The following is a 24,186-nucleotide window of genomic DNA, read 5'->3' on the forward strand; positions in this document are numbered from 1 at the left end:
ATCATTGTTTGATTGGGAAATTCAAGCAAATTAAGCTCTCGCACTTTTTGCTTAAATTTTGCCAAACTTGTGCATCGACACGTACGATTGCATGATTAAATTTCATATATATATATATATAATTGGATAGGTTTTATTGATACATGTGGATCACGTGGACGTGGACGTGGAAGAGAAGAACGTGGGGGTGGGGGTGGGGGTGGATAGCGCGGTGGGGATTCAGTCGATGACGACCTGCACTCCCGCTGTATCGCACTGGGAGGGTACAACAACGACGGATGATGATCCGACGTTTTCGCGTTCTAAAAGTGGGGGAAGGAGTGGTATGGCTTCAGATGGTGCAAGCTCTGGTACTGTTTTCTCGGTGATTATGAATCCCATGGCACGATGAGATATCAGATGGCAAAAGGCTGACTCGGCTGGGTCCTCCTCCTTGAGAATTACTATTACTATTATTTGTTCTCTTTTTGGTACTAATGGAATGTACAGTGTAGGTTGCTGGGTAAGTAGTTTGGTTTGGCGCATCCATTGGTTGACTGAAAAGTGTTAAAAGTCGTTGATGAGTGTATTATTATTATTATTAAGTGAATGTAGCAATAATTGTGCAAGTTGCCACTTTCCTAGCCTCCCTCAAGCCTTCGAACATTATTATAGCAGCCGGCCATAGCCATGCCCCAACTGCACTGACAAATTTTAATTAATGTAATCATTTATTTTTAATCATATCACTCACTCTTATGCATTCCCAGTCTAAATAAATAGAAATATATTATTAAATAAATAAATAAAAGAAAACAATGACATCAGTCAATACAGCCCCTCCTTGCGTCATAGGAATGCAATAGCTTCAATCTCCCATCTTCTCTCCTATACTTAGAGCCTATTTGGCAAAGTGGTTTGGGCGCACCTCAAGTTAAAAGTAGCTTAAATGCGGTTATCATAGTGTTTTGCAAAAGTTGTTGAGGGAGACCTTTTGCAAAATGTCGTTAATTTATAAATTGTGATGATCGTTGATTTTATCATTTTATCTTTATTTTTTTTATTAATTTCTAGTCATGTCTTTCTTCTTTAATCTCTCCTTCTTGTTGCATGTTGCCTCAACTCTTTTGACCGTCACTATCTATTATTGCTCTCATTTGCTTCAACTTTTTCTCCGTTACTATAATACTTAAAAATTTCTTAAGAACTCAAGTGTAATTATTTTGGAACATAAGTAAAATTTTTCAAAATTTTGAAGCTAAAATGTAATTTCTCAAAAGTTTGTGGGACCAAGTGAAAATTCAAAAAACCAAAGGACTTGAGGAAAAAATGCCAGAGTAAAAGAAATTGAAAGAATGAGGGTAAAATAGCAAAAATGGTGTGAAACCTTCAATAGCAGTTAATAGTTGTAATGGCCGCCGATGCTGGGTCGAATCTCGATCGTTTGAGGGTGTCTTATGCCATCATGGCCTAGACCTAGGTTTTCCAGTGTAAGGCACAATTGTGATTGGCTGGAAAATCAGTCGAAAATGCTATAAATAGTAGGGAAATGGGCTGAGGGTTTTACAAAAATCAAGTTGTGTAATCCAAGCAATCGAGAGAAAGTTTGATCAGCGTTTTGTTAAAGAGCTTTTGTTCTCCAAGTTGTGAAGATTATTTTTGGAAAGTTTGAGCGAGTGTGGTGTCAATTTGAGATGGTTTTAAGCTTTGTTGGAAAATCGAGAAGTTCTCGGAACTAAGGTTTAACGACCAAATCGAGGGTGTTCCAACTTAATTTATCATGCAATAGGGGTACCATCGAGTTCAGGAAGAAAAACTGAGCCAAGAGAGGAAGAAAAGTTTAAGAAAACTAGCCAAAATCAATTACCGGTGGCGAGAAAAAGGTCGGAGAAGATGACTAGCTTCGGCCTCGTAAGAGGACGCGCTGGGCGAGTGGTTGCGGGCACATGCAGGCGCGTGAAAAGGTAAGAAAAAGAGAAAAATAGGAAGAAAAATAGGAAAAAGGAAAAAAATTCTAAAAAATTGGAAAATTGAGTTTTATTAATTTTTTGAAAATTTTGGCCAAAAAATTACTCAAGGCATAAGTTTCAAGATCAAAGTATGCATATCGAGGAATCCTAAGAAGCTAAATCAAGGTGAGTGGTTCATCTAAAAATTTTATACGTGGTATTATTTGTTTAAATAAGCATGAAATTTCGAGGGATTCGCTAAGTTATGTGATATTGTACATCTTGTTATATATATGCATATTCATTTTATATTACCTAAGTAAACGTGATATTGCATTGGATATGATGTTATTGGCATATCATTTTTCGTATTATCCATGTTAAACATAAAGGGGTGGGATGTTACCTTAGTAGTTTGACTTGCATTTCCCCAAGTGTGATTGCCAAAGTAATCATTGAGGTGTCCCGTGCCATGTGTTGCTTGTTGGAATAATTGTTTAGGGTTTTGTACTGAGGCTAGAATGCTAACAAAAGCCACTCTAGGGTGTTGGTTGATTTTATGCCCGTGCATCATGCATTCATAAAAAATGTTTTAATCCTTATTTAAAAGTTTCATTTTCTAATTTAGATTTTATCCCTAAGATATTTAATATTCCAGGCGAGATGAGCAGTGGAAAAGGAAAAGATGTTGCTGAAATATAATTGTAGGTAGTCGTGTAATAAAGTGCTACGCTCATGCTAGGATGAGTTGTTGGAAGGCATGTTTTAACTATTTTTATATTAAATTTGTCTACTACATATTGTAATTTTTATGGTTATTGAAGACGATTTTGTACGGATTTACTTCATTTGTAATTACAATATTCTCTTATGTTTTGATTATGCTTCTACAAATGATTAGTTTACTATTCCTTAGTTTATTATTTGAAATGTTAAATGTATGTATGTTAGGAATTTTTAAATACAATATTGTGAAAAGAGATCATATATATATATATATATATAATTCTCAAAATGGTGACATGGTGTGGAAGGGCGAGTCGTTACAATCGCCGATCGTCCATCGCCCCATCAACTACTTTCCATTGCCATCCCCATCCTAATCTCCTTTGTTCATGCTTCTTCTCTCTATTGTCATTGTTTGTGTATATATATGTGTATATATATAATAATAATAAACATATATATATACATATAATAATATTATATTAATAATTTTTAATAATTATGTATAATTTATCAACATCTAATGATAAAATTTTATATCATTCAACAACATATCTATTTTCATCTTCTTATCAAATTATAATAACTTATCAACTCTTTTAAATCAGACACATAACTATTAACTAATAATTTAAAAATATATTTATCTAAATATGTTATCAGTTTAAACGCTGTAAATAGCTTAAACATTACCCAGTTTAAAAGCTCCAAAAATAAAAGCCTAGCCAAACAGGCCTTTAACCTTACTCCCAACTTTTTTTTTTTTTTTAATTTATGAAGAGATATTGAAAGGGTAGTTGTTACTTGATTAATTTATTTAAAATATTAAAATTAATTTATACTTAAAAAGAAAGTAATTTTTAATTTTAAACCTTGTTTTCTTCTCACCATGTCCTTTTATCTTATTTCAAAGAAAAAAAAAAACACATAAACGTAACAAAGAAGAATGAAGCAAGATGCCGGACGATGGATAGAAGTCCATATTGAGGGGAAAATTTGTTAATGATCAGATCAAGTTCATAAGCACATTTATGTGCTTTTAAAGCGAAACTTTCATTTCTAACGTACAATTCACTTGAAATGTTACTACTTAATACGTTGATTGATATAATGTCTACTTGTAATTTTTTATTTGTATTATCATAAAGTAAACACATAATTTATATGCTTTTATATATAGCATCCATGCTTGCATCTAGCTATATTCTATATATAAAAAAAAATTAATATAATTATACATATTTCTATATAAATATTATTATGAGTCATATATATTATACCAACCATAAATATGATGTGCTATCGAATATGATATAATTGACTCCAATGCGTAATTTAAGACATGTTAGTTATGTTTCATGTGGGGGGTTGAAGCTCAGCATATATATATATATATATATGATCAACTGGGCTCGCTGTGGTTTAATTCTTAATGGGATCGTCACGTCACTGTTCTGCTTTAATCCCTGCCTATTTATCTTACTCTTTTTTAATGAAAAATAATATATCTTACTCTTTTTTAACGAAAAATAATAGAAATAAGCATGCCAGTATCATGAGGTTTATAAATTTAAAACCACCACTAGTAAGGCTGTTGCAATTCCGTAATGCCCATTTTTACTCTTCTTCACATTCTCCAACACAACAATCAATATTTTACAAACAAACGGTACTCAATAAGATCCTAATTAATAATTTTATTAACATAATTAACATAAATCCCCGGAAATAGAAAGAAAACCGGTTCGCCTTTTATTCTTCTGATGCAACCAATTAATTAGGCGAGTGTACAGTACAGAAAGTTCACATATATAGAAGAACCAGAGAGAGTCGATATGGAAATATTTAACAGCAGCAAGTAAGTAATAAAGCACAAGCAATGCTAAGGAAATTAAGACTAGTAGTAGACTACGTACGTACGTACGTACGTTCCATGGATCGGTGCCTCCTCGACTTAGTGTCTGCACCGATTGTAGTAGGTGCAGGGGCGATGATACGCGCCAATGGCCATAATGCAATTGCCGTAATTATTCGCATTACAGGCTGGACCCTTCACGTCAGTAACTTTAGCGGTAATAAAGTTTTTGTTTTCTACGAGAATCCTCCTACTCACCTCCGACTCCATCAACAACTCTTCTTCTTCTTCTCCTCCCTGTTCTGCCACGCATTCGGCAATAGTACTGCCATTGCATCGCTGCTGCGAGCCCATCGCCATCATCACTCTGCTCGTCGCCGAAGAAGAATAAGAAGAGGAAGAATTAGCCAAGCCTAGCAAAACCATGGCCATGGCGAAGGAGAAGTAGCAGAGGTATGGATTCATCTTCATATTCTCGCTGTTTGTGGCCTCTCCAATTGCGCCTCGATCGATCGCAACAGTGGAATTAAGGCTTGGATAGAAAATGGATGGCTATATATGCCGACATGAGACATGTGGGTCTCCCTCCCCGTCCCCATCCCGGGCCGCCCACTCCCATCTTCTTCTTACACTGCACGCGGGTTTTGTTCTGGCACGGTTCATTATTGCCTATGTGGGACCCTCGAGCGCACTGCAATTTGGCTGCACCTGCTCGAGCCATGGGATCGATACAAAACTCGTTAAAGTTACGGTTCATTATTATTGCCTATGTGGGACTCTCAAGCGCACTGCAATTTGGCTGCTACTGCTCGAGCCATGGGATCGATACAAAACTCGTTAAAGTTGAGGGTGATGTGGACGTTTCCTTTTGAATCTAGCACTCTGCTGCTTAATTGTTTACTTTATTTTTAATTGTTCTGTGGTTCGGCCTGGGTAAGAGACACGCATCCCCAATGGAACTTGTGTCCCACTGTACCTCTACTGCGGCTACCACATCTGATGACGTCTACTGACTCTTTTTCTGAGATGGAATTGATCGGAGAGGAGGGTAAATCAAGAATTTGGGTTTGGAAGTTTCTTTCTCTCTCTCTCTCTGTGTTCTTGAAGAACTCTGTTTTTTGTCTCTGGAATGTGAGACTTTGGCAAGTTGGGGCAAAGCTGAGATTCATTTGGGTTTAGGTTTGGACTCAAATTTAACTCTCTTATCAAAAATCGTAGGATTGAGCGACGAAAATTCCCACAAGAGAGGACATTCCAAGAGATTAAATGAAATTACAAGGGAGGTAATCTCAAGAGGTTAAATGAAATTTATCGTCACATTTTTATATTTTAAAAATATCTTTATTATCTCCTTATATTTTAATTTTATCAATATCTATTAGTAAATTGTTAACATAAAATGGGTCCCCAAATAACTTGCCAATAATAATCCAATTAAATACCCTTCTTTTTAACACACACAACACCCCCCCCCCCCCTCCCAAAAAAAAAAAAAAAAAAAGTTATAAAAATTATAATAACAAGATTTAAATATTGTACAAGTTATTTTAAACTTCTCTAATATGTTTAAAATTTAAAATTTCATTTAAACTCAACTTATTTATTTAAAATATTATTTAAACAAATTAAAAAATAAACTATAGTCATAAAAAAATTTAAATGAAGTCTACTCGGATTGTCTCGGTAGTCAGCAAGAAATGATAGATAATTTGAGTTCCTAAGTTTAAATTTATTTGTTATATGGACTAATTTCTATAACTCAGCAATTAATCTAAATTCTATAACTTTTCTTCCTAAATCTTAGAAAAACAATTTTCAGAAATAAATCTACTCTCCTCAAATTCCTATAGAATTACCGCTCTTAAGTGATATTTAATAAGGAGATGTAATTTTAAATGAATTATTACTTCTAAACTACTTCTATAAATAGAGAAGGAACTTTTGGAGATTAATATTCGCAATTATGAGTTCTAACATTCTGATTCTATCTTTGCTATTGTTTTATATTTGACTTAAACATAAGAGTGACTTTTTTTTGACCAATTTTGAGATAGTTTGATTTTTTTTTTTTTTGGTAGAACCTCAAGTCTATTATATAATAATTAAGGTTTTTCACCATCTAATTCATTTTTCTAATAAATATATTAGAGATTAATTTTCTACATCATCAATTATATTAAGTTTTAAGTTGAATGTCAAAACATGATAAAATAAGGGTACTTTTGATTGCAAGCATGGAACTTGCATGGAAAGAAAATAAATTCTAGACAATTCAATTATCTAGAAATTATTTATATAGAAATTATCAATTGAGGGTGTTTGACTACAATTTATTTTCTATAGAATTCTCTTCTCAAAATCCACTGGTCTCCTCCCTCCTCCCTTCATCTATCTCTCTCTCTCTTCCAAACCCACTTCTCCTTCCCGTCTCCCCTTATTGGCAGTTGCAGCAACCATCACTGTCGCTATCGCAGGTTACAGCAGCCATTGCCGTGGCCATCACAAGTTACAGCGACCATCATCGCCGCCATCGCAGGTTACAGCAGCCATCGCCATTGCAAGTTGCAGCGATCATCGTCGCAACCATCGCAGGTTGCAACGGCCATCGCCACCTCCATTGCAGGTTGTAGCGACCATCGCCGCAGCTGCCATCTCCCTCCCAAATCCACTTCTCCTCCCTGCCTCCCCCCATTGCCGCCATCGCCGCTCTCTCTCACTCCCAAACCCACTTCTAGTCCATCCTCTCTTAATGCTCACCTAGAAAAGAATTTCTCTACTCTCTACGGGAATTGATTTTTCATCAAAAGTGAAAAAGTGGATCACGTGACCCTAAGTGGAAAAATATTTTCTATGAAAAAATTGACTAATTAAACACTCTAAAAGTTAAAATTTAGGTAAAAAATGACCATTTTTCATGAAAAAAATGTCCTGTCAAACAAGCCCTAAGTGTGATTGGCTTGAACGAGATGCATAACCAGCTCTTTCTATATATATTTTTTGCGATAAAAGGTAAAAACCGTATAAAACACGACGCATCGATCTCACAAGACAAAGATCCCCTACACAAGTGAAGGCATAAAAAAACCTCAGCCATATAAATGTGCAGCACAACAATCCAACAGAAGGGCTACAGACAAGAAGACCATAACCAAAAAGCCAGCCCAGCTAGCTGGGATGAAGAAACTGAGCAGAGCTGGCCCATAATGAACAACAATCATCCAATTTAAAGACCTGCTGCTGCTGCTGCTGCAGCAACTCAAACCAACAACTTGACTGCATATCAGCCTAATGGCATAACCAAGCCCAAACAGCATCCCAGCGAGGAGGATAAATTAAAGCCCAAACAAAGTACAAACCCCACTAGCAGTAGCAGGAAACAAATAAGACCCAATAAAAATCCCGCAATAGAATGAAAGATATACTAAGAGTGTGTTTGATTGCATTATTTATAATTAAATTTTAAGTAATAATGCCTAGAAAAAAAAAAACCACCTTATTCCCTTAAAAAATGAATTTCATAAAAAGAAATTTTAAATACTTGTACCATACATATTTTTTTATAAAAAAATTAAGAGTGTTTGATTGCTTTTTATAAAAAATATGTAATAATTATATATTTTCTATGATAAATGTTTATAATCAAACACACTAGCATACCGAACATTAATTGTTACTGGCACTATTAATCGGGCTTGATTAGATTGTTTAATGGGGCGGGCCGGAGATGGTTATGGGTCCACGGCCCACTAAGGGGCCCAAGGGCCGTCTCGCACGCAGTGTCGGTTAAAAGTTAAAACAGAAGGCATGTCCATTCGAAGGCGGCGTTGGTGGTCGTGTTCCAGCCGGAGAAAGCCGAAGAGTGTGTGTTCCGGTGGTGGCGAAGATGAGCAGCCGGAGAGGCCCGCCGAAGCACCAAAACAAGTATGCCTGGAAGCCCAACGCTGGTGTCAAGATCAACGAAACTGTAATCCTGTTCTCTTTTTCCACTCTCCGCTTCTCTACCAAGAACTTAGGGTTCATCTCAATTGCTAGCCGTTTATAGTTATGTATGTTTGTATTGGATGGTAATAATAGGAAGTAGGAGGGAGGTTCAGGCCATACTCGGACATAACCGGAGTGTGTCCCCGTTGTAAAGAACAGATCGATTGGAAGCGCAAGTATGGCAAATACAAGTCGCTCACTGAGCCTGCTAAATGGTATCTTTCTTGCATTTATATATATATGTGATTTGGATCGTCACTTGAATTTAATTCAGTTTCTGATTGTTACAAGTTAATGTCTTCGTTAACCTGTAATGAGTCTTCCTGTTTAATTTTCAATTTGGATTTTTACAGTCAGAGATGTTCTAAACGAGCCGTTCGTCAGGCTTACCACAATCTCTGTACCGGTTAGTTTTATTCTTTGCGATTCACATCTCACTTCGTCAGGTTTTGTTAACATATTTCCATTCTCTTTCACGTTTTTTTTCTTTCGTTCTTTATATTGTCAGGAAAGAGTTAGTTTTTGATTCTTTGATTTGTTGCGTGCTGCAGCTTGTGCTAAGGAGCAAAATGTATGTGCCAAGTGTTCCTGCCGGGTGGATCGCATTATTGGAAGGTTTGGATTTTTTTCCCCTTTGACAATATAAGATTTCTGTTCTCTCATTAGGAATTTGAGCATATTTTATGCACCAGAATTGCTAATTTTTCATTACAGTGAATTGTTCGTTTCCACTATGTTGCTAAATACTTTTTATGCACTATGCTTGTTCAGTGACGGGTCTGAAGTGGAGGCTGAGCAGAAGATGCTCGAGGAGGTTCGTTATTATTATTTGCACAACATCTCTATGTAATTTTAAATATAATTGTTGTTTCCTATTGTAAACCTAGATGTCATGTGTGTTATGTTATAGGCCATCAAGAATGCTCGGGAGAGAGATAGGAGGACTCTTATGCGGGCTGTAAGACTCTCAAATTCTTACTTCCCAGTAGCTATGGGGATTGTTTTTTTATTCAAGAAACATATAGTTTTTGCTTGATTGGCTTTCAAATTATTTACAGAAAAATTGGAAGGAATCAGGAACAAAGGATAAAATAAAGCTTGTGGTAGATGATTCTTGCAAATTTACTCTTGTTTTCATTTGGAATGCTTGATGCCTGATATCCAACCTAATAAGCCAGCACCTTTCTCTTAATCCATTGAATGGATTGTCAATGTGGTTTAGAAGATTTTGCAGTTATGCTAGTACACTCACAGTTTAAGCATGGCCAACTGTGACACACTTAGGCCTCCTTACCATTCATTTCTTATGTTGTTTCAGTCACAGTTTGTATCCTGGTATATGATGTTGGTGTCAGTTGCTAGCATTTCAATAACTACATGCTTTGCCAATTGGCCCTTTTATCAAACTTGGATGCTGAATTTGTGTCCCATGGACTTTAAACCGGCCTGGTATAATTGAACCCTTGGAGATATTAGTAGAGCAGGCTCTGCTATATGGTAAGCATTGGCAATAATTTGCCATTAGGTGGAATGAGATATAATATATTGATGTAATAAAACAGTGATGCAAGAAAAGGTGGAATAAAAATGTTAGAATGCTTTTATGAGATTATGAGATGCTACTAGAACCAATTGAGATGAAATGATATAACTTGGTTAAAATATGATTTGAGTGTAGTTTGGAAGTGGGGCAGAGGTTAAAGAAGCGTTCGAGTTATAGGTGCTTTTTGTCACTGACTGATGGGAAATGACTGCAAGCCAACAATTGGGTGGATAACAGAAGAGATTTTATTGAGTGCTAGTTTTTTTTTTTTTTTTCCATATACGTAGATTAATGTGAAGCAAAAAGCGGAGAAGAGGAGCAAAGAAAATTTGCTAAAAAACCCATAGATATGACATAAGATATAGTGGCATTAAAAAAATACGATCACAGATAAAGATGATTAAAGACCTAAAATTTGTTAAATAGGTGGCATACATGTGTAACATATCAAGTTTAGATGAATGTATGGCTGATATTTTCCATAAACATTCTACATGCTATTATAATTGAATACATGTGTAACATATCAAGTTTAGATGAATGTATGGCTGATATTTTCCATAAACATTCTACATGCTATTATAATTGAATAATTGTTGAAGTTGCATTTGTCCCACATCGTCAAGTTACTGAGTTGTTATGTTGTTTATAGATGGTTTGGGTACTCTCCTTCTTTGAGCTAGCTTTTAGGAGTGAGTTCTACACAGACCCATTTGACATGGTATGTAGGTTTTTGTTTGCAGTGTTAGGTTTGGACCCTACCCATATGTATTTGCATGTTACGCGTGAAAGAGGGTGTTGAAGTTGCATTTGTCGCACATCACCAAATTACTGGGCAGTTATATTGTTTATATGTAGTTTGGGTACCTTCCTCCTTTGTGCTACCTTTTAGGAGTGAGCTCTAAAACTATAGATTTAGGAAACCACAGCATTTAGGAAACTACAAACAAATGGAAACATAATCTATACACTATATAAGGAAACAAAAGATACATAGAACAGTTTAGAAACTTTCTAGAAGGCACGGATCACTTTCCAAATAACTGGAGGCTGTGATCTATTCTGATTTAGGAAAGATGGTAGGCATCCATGACTCACCCAACAATAATGTATCATCTCTTGTTCAGCATAATACTGCCTGCACTATTTGTTATACCTCAACTCCATTTTTGTGCAACAGATGAACAAAGGAAAATCTTGTAGTTCGTCTTCTGCAAAATGCCCGACTGACAATGGTACCAAGGCAGGGGAATTATTCACAGCTGAATCACTTGAGGAGTATGCAGACTTGAGCAAAGATGATGGGGACAATGATACGAGTGAGGATGAGGACCAGGTCCTTGGCTGAGAAAGGAAGTGAAGGCGTATTTAAAGCAGCTTCGAATTTGCAGTTGTACTGCCAACGAGCATCATGAATTGCTGAAGATAACAGATTACAGACAGTAGTGTTTTTGGTTTTTCTTATGAGATAATTATCAAGTATTTTGCACTTAAAAACAAAAAGAAAAGAGGTTGCGCTCTAGTTTCATATTGTATTCCAAAAATAGTTAATTTTTTTCCTTTTTTTTTTTTTTTTATCTGAATGTAATATTAATGCTTTTTTATTTGGATTTATTTGTTTTGTCTGTCATAGACAGTTGTTCCCTTTTTAACTATGGTGCACTGAATCAATCTTGCTACACAGCATGAGTCATGAGAGAGAGCTTCTCAAAATCCGATTGTCCCCAGCATCACCTACTCAACCGGTAACTCTTTTCCAATTAATTCAGCATGTTCGTTTTGATTTTTATTTTTTATTAAATATTTAATTACATGATGAAATACATCTAACCATTATTTTTTAGATTTTAATGGGATGACAACATATCAAATGTAATGTTTAATTTAAATTCTTAACAAAAATAAAAAAAATAACAATAAAATCAAGGAGGAATACAATTTTCTTCCTAGCAGGGACTTGGAATGCAAAGTTAGGAGTCTAATTAAGAATTTAAGAACATAAGTTGAGCAGGGATTATTTTATTTTATTTACTTATTTTAAGATTAAAAATTCAGCGGACCACGTCAGCTGAGAGAAGGAGCCTAACACCCATTAAGGTGAGATTAAGCCTTAACCCACCCGCCCAGATTAACGTCCAGTTAAGCTGATAAGTGATAAGTACACCAATTACAGGGCGGCCAGCCGACGAGCTGGATTCGTATTCGTATTGTCCCTTCTATAATACACCATTGCTATCTTCCTTCTAGAGAAAGATTTATTAGGTAAAATAAACAAAAGGCTACGAAACAAATCCAGACTCTTTGTTTAGAAGCCAGAGGCAGAGGGCCCCGCTTTTTATCATCGTCATAAGAAAGAAAGAAAGAAAGAAATAGAGGCAGATGCTCCAAATGTCCGTTTGTTTGTCCCTTCTCCCTCACCGACACTGCATTAAGCTGCTTGTACGTCTCCCATTTGCTTGCTTTTTATTCTTTAATGATTATACCATATCATCATCATCATCATCATATATAATATGGCTGCATCTTTTTCAAATGTGAATATATGGTAATGGTTGGTATTTTATAGATTTTAATTTCAAAATAACATTCATTTTATAATTGATTATTATACCTTTACGAATATCACATAATAATAACAATAAGGTGATATCACAATTATACTAAATATTTTTTCATTTTTATACGGCCAATAATACATTTTTGCTATGCCTGCAACATTATGACTGAGAGAGTCAGCATTCTGATCACAATTAAACTATTATAATGGCCTTATTTTTATTTAAAAGATATAATAATTTATGTAAAATCCCATTTGTTATTATACACATACAGGGGTGGTAATGGGTAAAATTGACATTTGATATTATTAGTGGCGTATAGAATGGGAGACAAAGAGGGTCTGCCACCGACTGTGTCGTTGCTAATAATTCCTAATGTTAAAAAAACCTCAGCAGCAACTATTATGTTATGCCACCGACGGTGTCACCTCGTTAAATAACAGCGGCACAATGACCGTTCGATCCCTCGGAGAAGGACTCCTCACCGGTCTTATTGGACGGGGTCACGGTCCACGCGGGTTATTTACATAAGATGAACGGCTTTGATTCAGCGGTCATTCATTCGCTGCATCATCAACGGTACGTGGTGGTGGACGTTCTTTCTTTAGCAGTCACATTCGGTACCCATCATTTGAGCAGCTGGGTACGGATAACTTGTGTGTTGGATTAATTATTATTTTTGAAAAGAATAATTCGTCAGAACAATAAATTATTTTAAAAATAAAAATGCCTTTGAGGGTTGAGGAGTAGGCAACGTAATCCTTGTATTTATTCGCTACCTCATTATTTTTAATTTGATGTAACAATTAATTAATCTAATTAATTTCACGTGTCACATCAGTACATAATAATCTGTATTAATTCAAAATAAACAAGTTATGTAACAACCACCGTCTACCGTCTCAAATCGACCATCGAAAAGTCTCCCCTGAAACTGAATAAAAAGGAAATTACGGTGATAGCGACTTATAAACTACACTACTTAACACTTGGACACGAGCACTTAAGACTGACGGACTGGACTGGACTTGGCATGTGATGTGAGCAAAGCACAAGACGGCCACCGCCCCCCCCCCCCCCTTCTCCCCCTACCTCTCTGTTCTTTTGCTTGTCGCTGCCAGATATTGGACACAGATCGACGATCGAAATCAGAGAAAATCTCCCACCACAAATGGGTTTCTGCTTTCGATCCATCGCTTCTTCCGGCATTGTGGCTGTGTTCTTGTTCTGCTCCCTCTGCTTCACTTCAACAGGTCTGCACGCTACCACTGTTACTCTTGCGGAATATTTATTTCTGTTGTTAATTCTGCAACAGGTTTGGAATTTTACCCTCTCGATGCTTCTTGGGGGCCTAATTTAATTCGAAAATGTTTTGACAGATTTAGCAAGTTTGCTCTGGAATCCAAATTCCGGATATTGGTTTCCCTAATTATTGGGCTTCTTTTCGTTGGTGATTAGGTCGATTCGTGTTTTACAAGTACGGATAAATTCAAGAAGACCAGAGTTGGCTTCTTTTTCTTGAATTTAGTATTGGGCGTCTGACTCGCTTTCTAGATGTTAAGACAGGCGTAGATTTAGAGTTTAATCCAAGGTTGTTTTCAAGATCCTCGAATTCGAGCGATGAGGAGTTTTTGTCCAAATTTACTGTCTCGCCTATTGTTTCTTTCTGTTCTTTTCACTTCATCTCGTGACTGACTGGATTTCTATTGAATTTCGATGTCACCATCGGATTTGCTTGAAGATCTAATCAAGTTATCTAACTGTTTGCAAGATGTGCTATATTTCCATTCTTTTGGTGTTCTTTTTTCTTCATTCCTTACTTTTTTGCTGTTTTTCTTCAATTTTTTACAACTCCAGGATTTCCAAAATTTCTCTCTTCTTGCTCTTTTCATCTTAATCTAGTTTTATGGTCTTATAATTACCTAATTTAGCATCTCTACCACATAATCATAATCCTATATGGATAGAAGTAGTGTGAATGTTTCTTTTCATGAGCACACAAATTCATCTGATCTTTCAGATGAAAATTACAGACTGTAATTTTGGTGAAACATATATTGTAAAAATTTCTGTTACTGCCTTCTCTAATTTTGGTAAAACATGTATTATTAAAATCTTGTGTTCTTGACCTCGTAGGATTCATGATTAGATATTTTTTTTTCTCTGCGGATCTCTGTTTGCATGTGTGGTTTATTTATTTATTTATTTTAATCTTATTGGCCTCCAAATCATGGCTCCAGTTTCTATTCACGATGCTTTTTATGAATTGGACCAATGATTTTTAACCATAGTTTTATTTTTCTTCTCTTCAGATGCTTTTGATCCCCTTGATCCAAACGGAAATATTACAATTAAGTGGGACGTTATAAGTTGGACTCCTGATGGCTATGTTGTAAGTACTTGCAATCCATATCATTGTGTAGTTTCATTCTATGTCTGGCTCTTGCATGCACACAGATATGCACATACACACACATGGCACCCATACAGAGAAACATACCTTTAGCAGGTGAACCTTTATCTTTCAAGTTTTACCTGATTTATTATTACTTGCCCATCTGTACTATTTACTATGGTCAGTCCAACTATTAGAATGGTTTCTCAGATTTGTTTGCCTTTAGTTTTGTGGCTTCAAGATTGTATCATGAGCTCAAAAACCTCAATTGGTCATTTGATTTTTTATATATATTATTGGTGCTGCCATGTCTATTTGGTCCTCTCACTCAACTGCATATTCAGATTTTCTACATACTGAAACGGCCCTACTTTGCTGTTGTTGGTTTAACAAGTTCACAAAGTTTCATTCCTTCCTACACTTAACCTTCTTATGAATGATACATCACACTGCGAAACAGATTTATAGAAATGAACAGTATTTGAAATCAGAGTGCCTTCTACCCAGCTTTTGGCACTTTTTTCCTCATGGAATTGCCTAATTAGTTTCTTATCGTGTGCATAGGCTGTTGTTACAATGTACAACTTCCAGCAATATCGTCACATTCAAGCTCCAGGATGGACACTAGGCTGGACATGGGCAAAGAAGGAGGTAATATGGAGCATGATGGGAAGCCAAACCACAGAGCAAGGAGATTGTTCAAGATTCAAATCAAACATTCCGCATTGCTGTAAGAAGGATCCTACGGTTGTGGACTTATTGCCAGGAACTCCATACAACCAGCAGATTGCAAACTGCTGCAAGGGGGGAGTAATTAACTCATGGGTACAAGATCCAGCCAATTTTGCAAGCTCATTCCAGGTTAGTGTTGGTGCAGCTGGAACCACCAATAAAACAGTGAGATTACCCAGGAACTTTACCTTGAAAGCACCAGGCCCAGGTTATACGTGTGGTCCAGCAAAGATTGTTAAACCCACCAAATTTGTTTCCTCAGATGGAAGGAGAATCACACAAGCTATGAGTAAGTTATCTGTGAATAGCAGAAATGACTTTTCATTTGTATATCTTCGTGCTTTTACTTTACATTTTTGAATTTTGACCTTATCTCTATCTTATGGCAGTGACTTGGAATGTTACGTGCACGTACTCACAGTTCCTGGCTCAGAAAACTCCTACTTGCTGTGTTTCACTCTCATCTTTCTATAATGATACGATAGTACCTTGCCAGACATGCACATGTGGCTGTCAAAACAACAAAACTCAACCAGGGAGCTGTGTGGAGTATGTTCTCTCACAACTACTCTTTTTGCCTGCGTGTTCCCCTTAAATTCTTCTTCTATTCTAACTTGGTTCACCTTGCACTGTCCTTCAACAGCCCGAACTCGCCATATTTGGCTTCAGTTGTTTCAGGAGCTGGCAAGAATAGCTACACACCCTTGGTTCAGTGTACCAGCCACATGTGCCCTGTCCGAGTCCACTGGCATGTCAAAGTTAACTACAAGGAATACTGGCGAGTGAAGGTCACTATCACAAACTTCAATTACAGGATGAACTACACACAGTGGAACTTAGTTATCCAACACCCCAACTTTGACAACCTTACTCAGAGTTTCAGCTTTAACTACAAGCCGTTAACTCCTTACGGAACCATAAGTAAGTGAGATTGTAAACGCAGATGTTCTTGTTTGTTCCCCCCACACTTCAAACTTCTTATTTGTTATGCACTGTTATGTATGGGCCTGTGCACTAATTCATTGGCATGGTTGCCAGTTCCAAACAACTTGTATGTGTAGAACGGGCATGACTAACTCTTTTCCATCTATTTCTGCGAAACAGATGATACTGCCATGCTATGGGGAGTGAAGTTCTATAATGACTTGCTATCGCAAGCTGGCCCTCTTGGTAACGTACAGTCAGAGTTCCTCTTCCGTAAGGACGCATCAACTTTCACTTTCGAGAAGGGGTGGGCTTTTCCTCGAAGAATCTATTTCAATGGTGATAACTGTGTCATGCCACCTCCTGATGCCTACCCATATTTGCCCAACGCCAGTCCCCGGCAAAATATCTCTATACTTTCCCTATTGCTGGCCCTGTTCGTGTCTCTGACATTCTCCTGCCTATACATTTAAGAATCTTCTCTCCACCCTCGTGCCCAGTGGAAGCAAAAAATCTTGTCTTAAAAACTTCTGCTGGGTACATCTGGCCCCAGATCCTACTTAAGCTGATTGAGGAGTTCATGTCTGGTGTGTACAAGGCAGTGCAGGTTCAGGTTTGCCGTCGGTGGGAACGGACTACCTTTCTCGTTTTGATGGTAAATTTTCTACCGCTTTGGTACTATGTAATAGTGTCTTGGTTGTTAATTGCCTGTATTTAATCATTTTGTTTGTAGAGTTTCAGCTTCTAGTTACAGTTGTAATGAGAATAAGAACCATTAAAATATAATTCATCAATGTTTGCAATTCGTTTCATATATAAGATCTCTTTCATTTGATTATGTGATTAAAAAAAAATGGCCCGTAAACAGTTAAAAATTCGGTGAAATAAGTGCATTTGCTTGCTAGTGCTGGGCTAACATCCTGCTCTCTTTATAAAAAATTTCTGTTCAAAGCAGTTCAAGAAGAAATCATCATAAACAAGCCATTCCTAGTATACTTATCCATAGAATTCATGGTATCAGACCACATTTGATAACTCAAGCTCCTCTGCTTCTCTAAATGTGTAAATCTGTGTACCTGTGTTCTTTCCTTGTATATTGCCTTAGTTGATCAGTTGGCTTCAAAAACACTTCCCTTCTGCTTGCCGAAACGAGGAAAAGGATCACCAGAATCCGGTCAGCACCAAGAACACGGAATAAATCACCACCGTTGAGAACCCAAATGGGTTTTGAGGAGCAGAACTGGGTAGAAACGGGTAACTATCAGGTGAGGGCAACATACACTCATCACCATTAAAGTATACTTTCCTGGGAAACGCCCATCCTTGCTTGAAGGTGAAGGTGTTCTTGTCCTTCTGAAGGAGCACCTCCGACTGAACATTTCCGGTCGGCCCGGCTTCCATTAGCAGGTCATTGTAGAATTTCATCCCGTAGAACATTCCTGTGTCGTCTGCACATGGATTTGCATTTGTCCGTGTCAGCACTGTTTTGAACAAAAAGCACAATAATCGGTCAAAACTTCTGGGAACTTACTGATGGACGCGTAGGGCACGAGAGGCTTGTAATCGAAACTGAAAACTTGAGTCACATTGTTGAGATTCGGGTGCTGGACAGCGAGAGACCAGAGCGTGTAGTTCATTCGGTAGTTGAAGTTCGTTACCGCAATCTTCACCCGCCAGTAGGCCTTGTAGTTGATCTTGACGTGCCAGTGCACTCGAATTGGGCACATGTGATGCGTGCACTGCAGCAGTGGCATGTTGTCTTTCCTCGGAGTGTTTATCCCCGTCTTGCTTAGAAGTTTAGAGTCGCTCCTGCATCATCACCATCAACATATTTCTATGACCAATTAGATCCACCAATGACTATTGAGTGTGAGTGTGTGATATCAGATTCAGATGGTGACTTACTTGATGCATTTGTTTTTGTTTTCACAACCACAAGCACAAGAAGGGCAGGGAGTAATTGTTTCGTTGTAGAAGGATGAGAAAGAGACGCAGCAAGCTGGGTGCTTCCTGGCTAGAAACTGTGAGTAAGTGCATGTTACGTTCCATGTCACTGCGCAGAGAAGAGGAACCCAAAAAATGTAAACAACAGAAGCATTGAAGCTTGTCACCGGATGCAATTGAAGAAAAGAAGAAGAAACTGACTTAAGGCCTGGGTCTTCCTACGAAGATCAGCTGTGAGGAAAGCGGTTGGAGGCACAATCTTTGCCGGGCCACAAGTGTAGCCAGGTCCGGGTCCTAGCAGGGTGAAGTTCTTGGGGAGCTTCACCGTCTTGTTTGAAGTCCCGGCGAGCCCCACACTGACCTGGAAGGCGGAGACAGAGGATGCTGGGTCTTGGCCCCAAGATGCCACCACCCCGCCTTTGCAGCAGTTCTGAAACTGCTGGTTGTAGGGTACCCCAGGGAGCAAATCCACAACAGTGGGAGTCTTCTTGCAACAATGTGGGACGTTGCCTTTGAACTTGGAGCAGTCGCCTTGTTCGGTGGTTTGAGCCCCCACCATTGACCAAATCACCTCTTTCTTAGCCCATGACCATCCCAAGGTCCAGCCAGGGCTCATTATGTGCCTGTACATCTGGAAGTTGTTCATTGTCACAACTGCCTGGGAAACAAGCCATCAAACACCTCGTTAACATATTGGATAACCAATCTGAATAATATCCAGATTCATTATTCAGGACTAGAAATTGGGCTCTATATGAGGGTATTTTATTATTATTCATTTAAATTTATTTGTGTTTTGATAATAAAAAAAAAATAAAGGGAAAAAAATGGCTTGTAGTGCTCACCACATAGCCATCTGGAGTCCAGGACATCACATCCCATTTGATTGTTATGTTCCCAGTCGGATCCAAGGGATCAAATGCAGCTGCAAGGAACAGAAAACTGAATAAATCAACAGACGTAAACGAATCAAAGTTGAAGCTTGAGATAGTAAACAGAATTAAAGGGATTTACCGGCATAGGAAAATAGCACACAGAAGAAGACAACTGAAGGGACAAATCTCATCTCCGCAATGCTGCTGCCTGCTATCTCAGTATTGTTGAAGATGAGAGTTGGGTTGTAATCTGATCTCCTGTTACCTCCAGAAACTGGGAATGCAATTGCTTGGCACTGCAGTATCTTAGAACTGCAAGACTGACATGATGTTTGTTGTATTTGAGAGAGAGAGAGAGAGAGAGAGAGAATTGGAAAGGGAAAATATATGAGAGAGGTATGAGATGGCTTACCTACTGGTTGTTAGGCAACCATTGCTTCTCATCTCCATATTCTCAAAGCTTTATATATTTCTGTTAAGAGTTTCTGAATCTTGAAGCAACGACTTGGTTGAGAGGAGAGAGATGGGCGGGAGATTTCAAGGCTCTGCCTGAAGACAACGTCCCAACGGTCGCAGCCCTGCCACCACAAGGTGACTGCTAACTGCTAATGACACAAAATTACTCAAATCACCCAATCACGATCATTTGATTAGCCCCATTTAGTTGCAATCTCATTCACAGAGGGCATGGTGGAGGAGGGGTATTTGGGTCATTTTGAGCGAGGGTGTTGTGGTTCGGGGTTCTTGGCTATTTACCCAACTCCAAATTTCAAAGTATTTTTTTTTTTTTGGTTTAGTAAATTTTAGGGTATGATAATAGTGCCGCGGGTCTTCAGTCAGAGAAAAGAAAGAGTTTGGGGCAAGTAAGCAGAGGTAGGGACAAGTAGTGATTTGGCTGCAGCTAAAGAGACATCTCAACCATATTAGAAAGGCATTGGATGCTTTGCAAAACAGTATGAGTCCCATTCCCACCCCCAACACCCCCCCCAACTGTTGCACTTTTGGGCCATTTTGTGGGTGCCAGGGTGGGTCTTCTGCCCCTATCTGCTATTAGCAGGACCTGATGAGTTCAATTAAACATAATATACTTCTTATGCCTATAATAACACTCTAAATGTACAAATATACGACTATAATTGTACAAAACAGGGATGTGATCACTTTATTATCAACACTATAAACAACTCTATTTCATATAAATTCTTTTTTTTAACTTGTACAAGTACATAATAAGAACTTGAGCCACACACAAGTAAGTGTCGCTATCATGAGCCATCGACCATATGCCAGCTCCATTAGAGTCCCGTCCCAAAGTTTGTGACTTTGTGCTGGCCACGGATGTACAAAAATAACTGGGATGGGTTCAATTATGATTTTTAAGGTAATTTTACATCCGTAATCATAACCCAATTATAGGTTTTATATTCATAATATAGTTGTAACTAACCAATTAATCTTATTCGTAGTTTTTATTCATAATCAATTTAATAAATTGTACAAGAGAATAAAATTTTCAATAAAGATCAATTTTTTTATTAAAGGACATAATGGGCGACTAACACACAAAAATACGTAAAATTAATAGCTAAAATTAAGAAATATACACTTAAATTAATATTATATAAAAAGTTAATTACATTTTTTTTTTCAAATTAATCTGACCGTACCCATCCCTGCCGGCAGGGGTCGCACGTGCTACCTTGAGCATCGGCCCAAATAATGTGGGCACGGGCCGGGTTCTTTGCTGGTTGGGCACAGGCCCGCTTAGGTCCGATCCATTTTCTCGGGACGTCCAAGGTTGCTGGAGTGTAGAGTGGTGAAATTGAAATTTCCATCTTTTCAAACTGACAACTCTCTAATTTCTTTGGGATCATCTGCGGGGGGGATTGGTGATGATTAGATAAAAGGTAAAAAGTTTAGCATTAGATAAAGATAAAAACCCAAACCAAGATCTTGAGAAGATGGGCATAAAAAAAAAAAAAAAAGTCTTTAGGAGAGTGAAGCGTCTTTCGTAGACGCAAACAACTCTTAAGAGACTTCTTTAGTCTCTCGAAGATCAAAGGCGGTTCCTGGAAATTGATGTACCTCTTGAGAGGTACATCAAAATCATAAAAATATTAGAGATGTTTATAATGAATTCTTATGTTTTTTTTCTAAATAAATAAGCCTTCATTTCCAAAAAAAAAAAAAAAGAATATGCTTTTTGATATTAATTTTAATATTACTTACATGCCTTTAGTAAATTTGAATGTTTAATTTAAGTGCCGAAATATATATATAAGAATTGCCTTACTCCCTTTAATTATTCTCTTTCTTATAGATCCATATCGGAATAAATTTGAACGATGGTGATATAATTATAGTTTATATATAAGTCATCATAATTTGATATTAAATTTTATTAATACAGTATATAGTATAGTAAAGGTGAACAAGAAAAAAATCTAATTGCTAATTAATTTGAGAAAAACCAAATTTTCTTAAACCGCTAATTGCGATTTTACAAAATTGATGATCAGTTATTATGATTTCACAATTTTAAAAATTACCAAAAGTGATTTGATTTGAGGCTTTTTTTCAATAAACCAAGATACTGAACGACCAACTTAATAAAATAATTCTTTTTTTTATTTTTAAACTTTTTATTTAGTCATAAATCTATGAATTTTAATTGTTTCTCAAATAAAATAACAAAATCACAACATAGAATCGTAGATGTACATGATTTTTTTACAAATACTAACTATTATTAATAAATTTCAATATTTTTTGTTGTCATTGACAAAACCCCATTAAAATCTCAAAAAATCCTAAAAGCCCAAAATAACAATTTTGACTAAAAATATGTAAATTTTCCCTTAATTGAGGGTCTCACGCAACTAGCAAACTAGATGACGTTGACATCTCGTCAAGGGAAGGATAATTAAACATTATCATTTAGAAATTCTAATAAAACCTTGGTACAAAAGAGATAAATATTAACTATTAAAAATTCTAATTCTGATAAAATATTATAATATTAGGATAAATATCATTTATAAAAGATATCAAATTAATGGGATTTAGAATTGCCCCATTCTCTCTCTATAAATAAGTTTTCATTTCAGAAAAGGTACGGAGATATTCTTTTCGTGTTTCAGTTTTAAGTTTTAAATTCATTTTTAATTTTATGTTTTGAATGTCTATTTTGAAATGATTGAAAACACATTCTTTTTGTTTATAACTTTTTTTGCGTTTTGAAAATTTTGAGCGTGTTTGTGATGAAAACAACAAAAATAACTTTTTACTGTTTTGAGTTTTTTTTACAAAAAAATTCTTTATTTTCAAAAATATGAAAATAAACAAGTTTTGGTTGTTTTGAAAATATCAAAGATCACAGGGGCTACATCTTTAATACTAGTGAAAACTCTATTATATAGTTTTCAACATCCTCAATGTCTAAATTAAGTATCGGAATGTTTACGCAAAAACTCTTTGACTATTTTCTCTCTTATAGTCTTGGGCAATATTAGCTCTCAAGGCAAAGGTATCGTGAAAAGGGTCTTAGGAGAACATCATGTATTTGGACGAAGGTCTTAAGATGACATCAAATCTTAAGACAAAAGTCTTGGGTCAATGATAGTCTTGGGCAACATCAAGTCTCAAGATGAAGGGCTTATGACGACATTAAACCTCGAGATAAAGGCTTTGGGATGAAAGTCTCACGATAACATCAAGTCTCGGAATGAAAATCTCTAGTCAACGACAATCTCGGGCATCTTAACAAAGATATTTTCACCTCATAAATTTATTATTGTGTTCGAGCGAGAACACTTTTAAAAATTGAAATGTCTTTCTATCTTAGTATACTTCTTATACATAATTGAATAATTTTTCTCATTTCTTCAGATATATCGACAAATTAATTATTTTACATTTTTATGTTTATCTATTACAATATACCCACGTTAATTATCATTATTTTATTTTTCCTTAAACCGCTCAAATCTTATAAACGTCTCAAATTGCTAACTTATCATAACGATTTAATTATAATTTCATAAATAATAAATCATGATTAATAATTTAACTTAAAAAAAACTCCCAAACTGCCCAAAAACCAATTATTGCACATCCCTAGTATATGGTCGTCTTGCGTGACACCTATTTAAATAGACTGAATGAACTGTTTTCATTCATTCCTAGAAATGGGATAAACAAGTACGCGTGGATTATATTTGGCCTATAAATATGAGGCTTGAATTCAAAATTTCTTATTTAAGAGCCATATTGTGAGCAATAAGGCATGGGCGAATGGCCCACGCATATCAAATATTAAACTGATGACAACATAAACTACACTTGATCTTATCCTAAAGCCCAAGCAAGAAAGGTATCCATCTCAATCTTTAAGCATATGATATAGCATTCATCGATAAATCAAGATTAATTAAAAGCAGAAAAAAAAAAAAAGGGTAGAAAGTAGAGAAAACCGGCATTATCCAAGAATTATCAAAACCCAAGTTGAAAAAGAAGGTTAGGTTAGAACGCGTAGAAAGAATGATTCTTTAGGAGATGACAAATACGAACTCTCCAATGTGGACCGTAACAGCAACAACAACAACATTAATAAAACAAGTTGACCGCAGCTTCTAACGTTTAAAATAACTGGAAAGTTGAAGAAAACAAGAGGCAGGGCCCCTGGTTTGGAGCAAAGCCCACTGAATAATGGAGGCCAATTCCAGT

At 36.5% G+C, this 24,186-nt stretch overlaps 3 protein-coding genes across 4 annotated transcripts; 2 read left to right on the forward strand and 1 right to left on the reverse strand.

The window, feature by feature from the left end:
* Window positions 1–8,313: 8,313 nt before the first annotated feature.
* Window positions 8,314–11,685, forward strand: LOC127803889 (uncharacterized). The gene is made up of 7 exons (XM_052340498.1): window positions 8,314–8,473; window positions 8,584–8,705; window positions 8,844–8,896; window positions 9,042–9,105; window positions 9,262–9,304; window positions 9,401–9,448; window positions 11,214–11,685. The coding sequence occupies exons 1-7, from the start codon at window positions 8,393–8,395 to the stop codon at window positions 11,379–11,381; spliced, it is 579 nt and encodes a 192-aa protein (XP_052196458.1). The 5' UTR covers window positions 8,314–8,392; the 3' UTR covers window positions 11,382–11,685.
* Window positions 11,686–13,626: 1,941 nt separating this feature from the next.
* On the forward strand, window positions 13,627–17,461 carry LOC127803887 (protein COBRA-like). The gene is made up of 6 exons (XM_052340495.1): window positions 13,627–13,844; window positions 14,904–14,983; window positions 15,551–16,007; window positions 16,108–16,267; window positions 16,362–16,639; window positions 16,823–17,461. Exons 1-6 carry the CDS (start codon window positions 13,763–13,765, stop codon window positions 17,113–17,115), a joined length of 1,350 nt encoding a protein of 449 aa, XP_052196455.1. The 5' UTR covers window positions 13,627–13,762; the 3' UTR covers window positions 17,116–17,461.
* Window positions 17,448–19,896, reverse strand: LOC127803888 (COBRA-like protein 4). Of its 2 annotated transcripts, XR_008023601.1 has the most exons (7): window positions 19,601–19,896; window positions 19,432–19,511; window positions 18,788–19,244; window positions 18,548–18,695; window positions 18,174–18,451; window positions 17,719–18,090; window positions 17,448–17,584 (listed from the first exon to the last, which is right to left on the reverse strand). XR_008023601.1 is itself a non-coding variant. In XM_052340497.1 (6 exons), the coding sequence occupies exons 1-6, from the start codon at window positions 19,650–19,652 to the stop codon at window positions 17,804–17,806; spliced, it is 1,302 nt and encodes a 433-aa protein (XP_052196457.1). In that variant the 5' UTR covers window positions 19,653–19,896; the 3' UTR covers window positions 17,610–17,803. The 2 variants fall into 2 exon arrangements, 1 of the variants encoding a protein (XP_052196457.1); XM_052340497.1 differs by lacking the exon at window positions 17,448–17,584 and having other exon boundaries at window positions 17,610–18,090.
* Between the last annotated feature and the right edge of the window lie 4,290 nt (window positions 19,897–24,186).

Source organism: Diospyros lotus, chromosome 6 (genome assembly GCF_014633365.1).
Source record: "Diospyros lotus cultivar Yz01 chromosome 6, ASM1463336v1, whole genome shotgun sequence".
NCBI lineage: Eukaryota > Viridiplantae > Streptophyta > Magnoliopsida > Ericales > Ebenaceae > Diospyros > Diospyros lotus.

Coding starts and splice junctions, on each gene's coding strand:
- LOC127803889 (XM_052340498.1), top strand. CDS start 8,393: ATGAGCAGCCGGAGAGGCCCGCCGAAGCACCAAAACAAGTATGCCTGG. Junction 9,106..9,261: donor GTGGATCGCATTATTGGAAG/GTTTGGATTTTT, acceptor ATGCTTGTTCAG/TGACGGGTCTGAAGTGGAGG. Junction 9,305..9,400: donor AGCAGAAGATGCTCGAGGAG/GTTCGTTATTAT, acceptor GTTATGTTATAG/GCCATCAAGAATGCTCGGGA.
- LOC127803887 (XM_052340495.1), top strand. CDS start 13,763: ATGGGTTTCTGCTTTCGATCCATCGCTTCTTCCGGCATTGTGGCTGTG. Junction 13,845..14,903: donor CCTCTGCTTCACTTCAACAG/GTCTGCACGCTA, acceptor TCTTCTCTTCAG/ATGCTTTTGATCCCCTTGAT. Junction 16,008..16,107: donor GAGAATCACACAAGCTATGA/GTAAGTTATCTG, acceptor ATCTTATGGCAG/TGACTTGGAATGTTACGTGC.
- LOC127803888 (XM_052340497.1), bottom strand. CDS start 19,652: ATGAGATTTGTCCCTTCAGTTGTCTTCTTCTGTGTGCTATTTTCCTAT. Junction 19,512..19,600: donor TGTGCTATTTTCCTATGCCG/GTAAATCCCTTT, acceptor TGTTCCTTGCAG/CTGCATTTGATCCCTTGGAT. Junction 18,452..18,547: donor AACAAAAACAAATGCATCAA/GTAAGTCACCAT, acceptor GTGATGATGCAG/GAGCGACTCTAAACTTCTAA.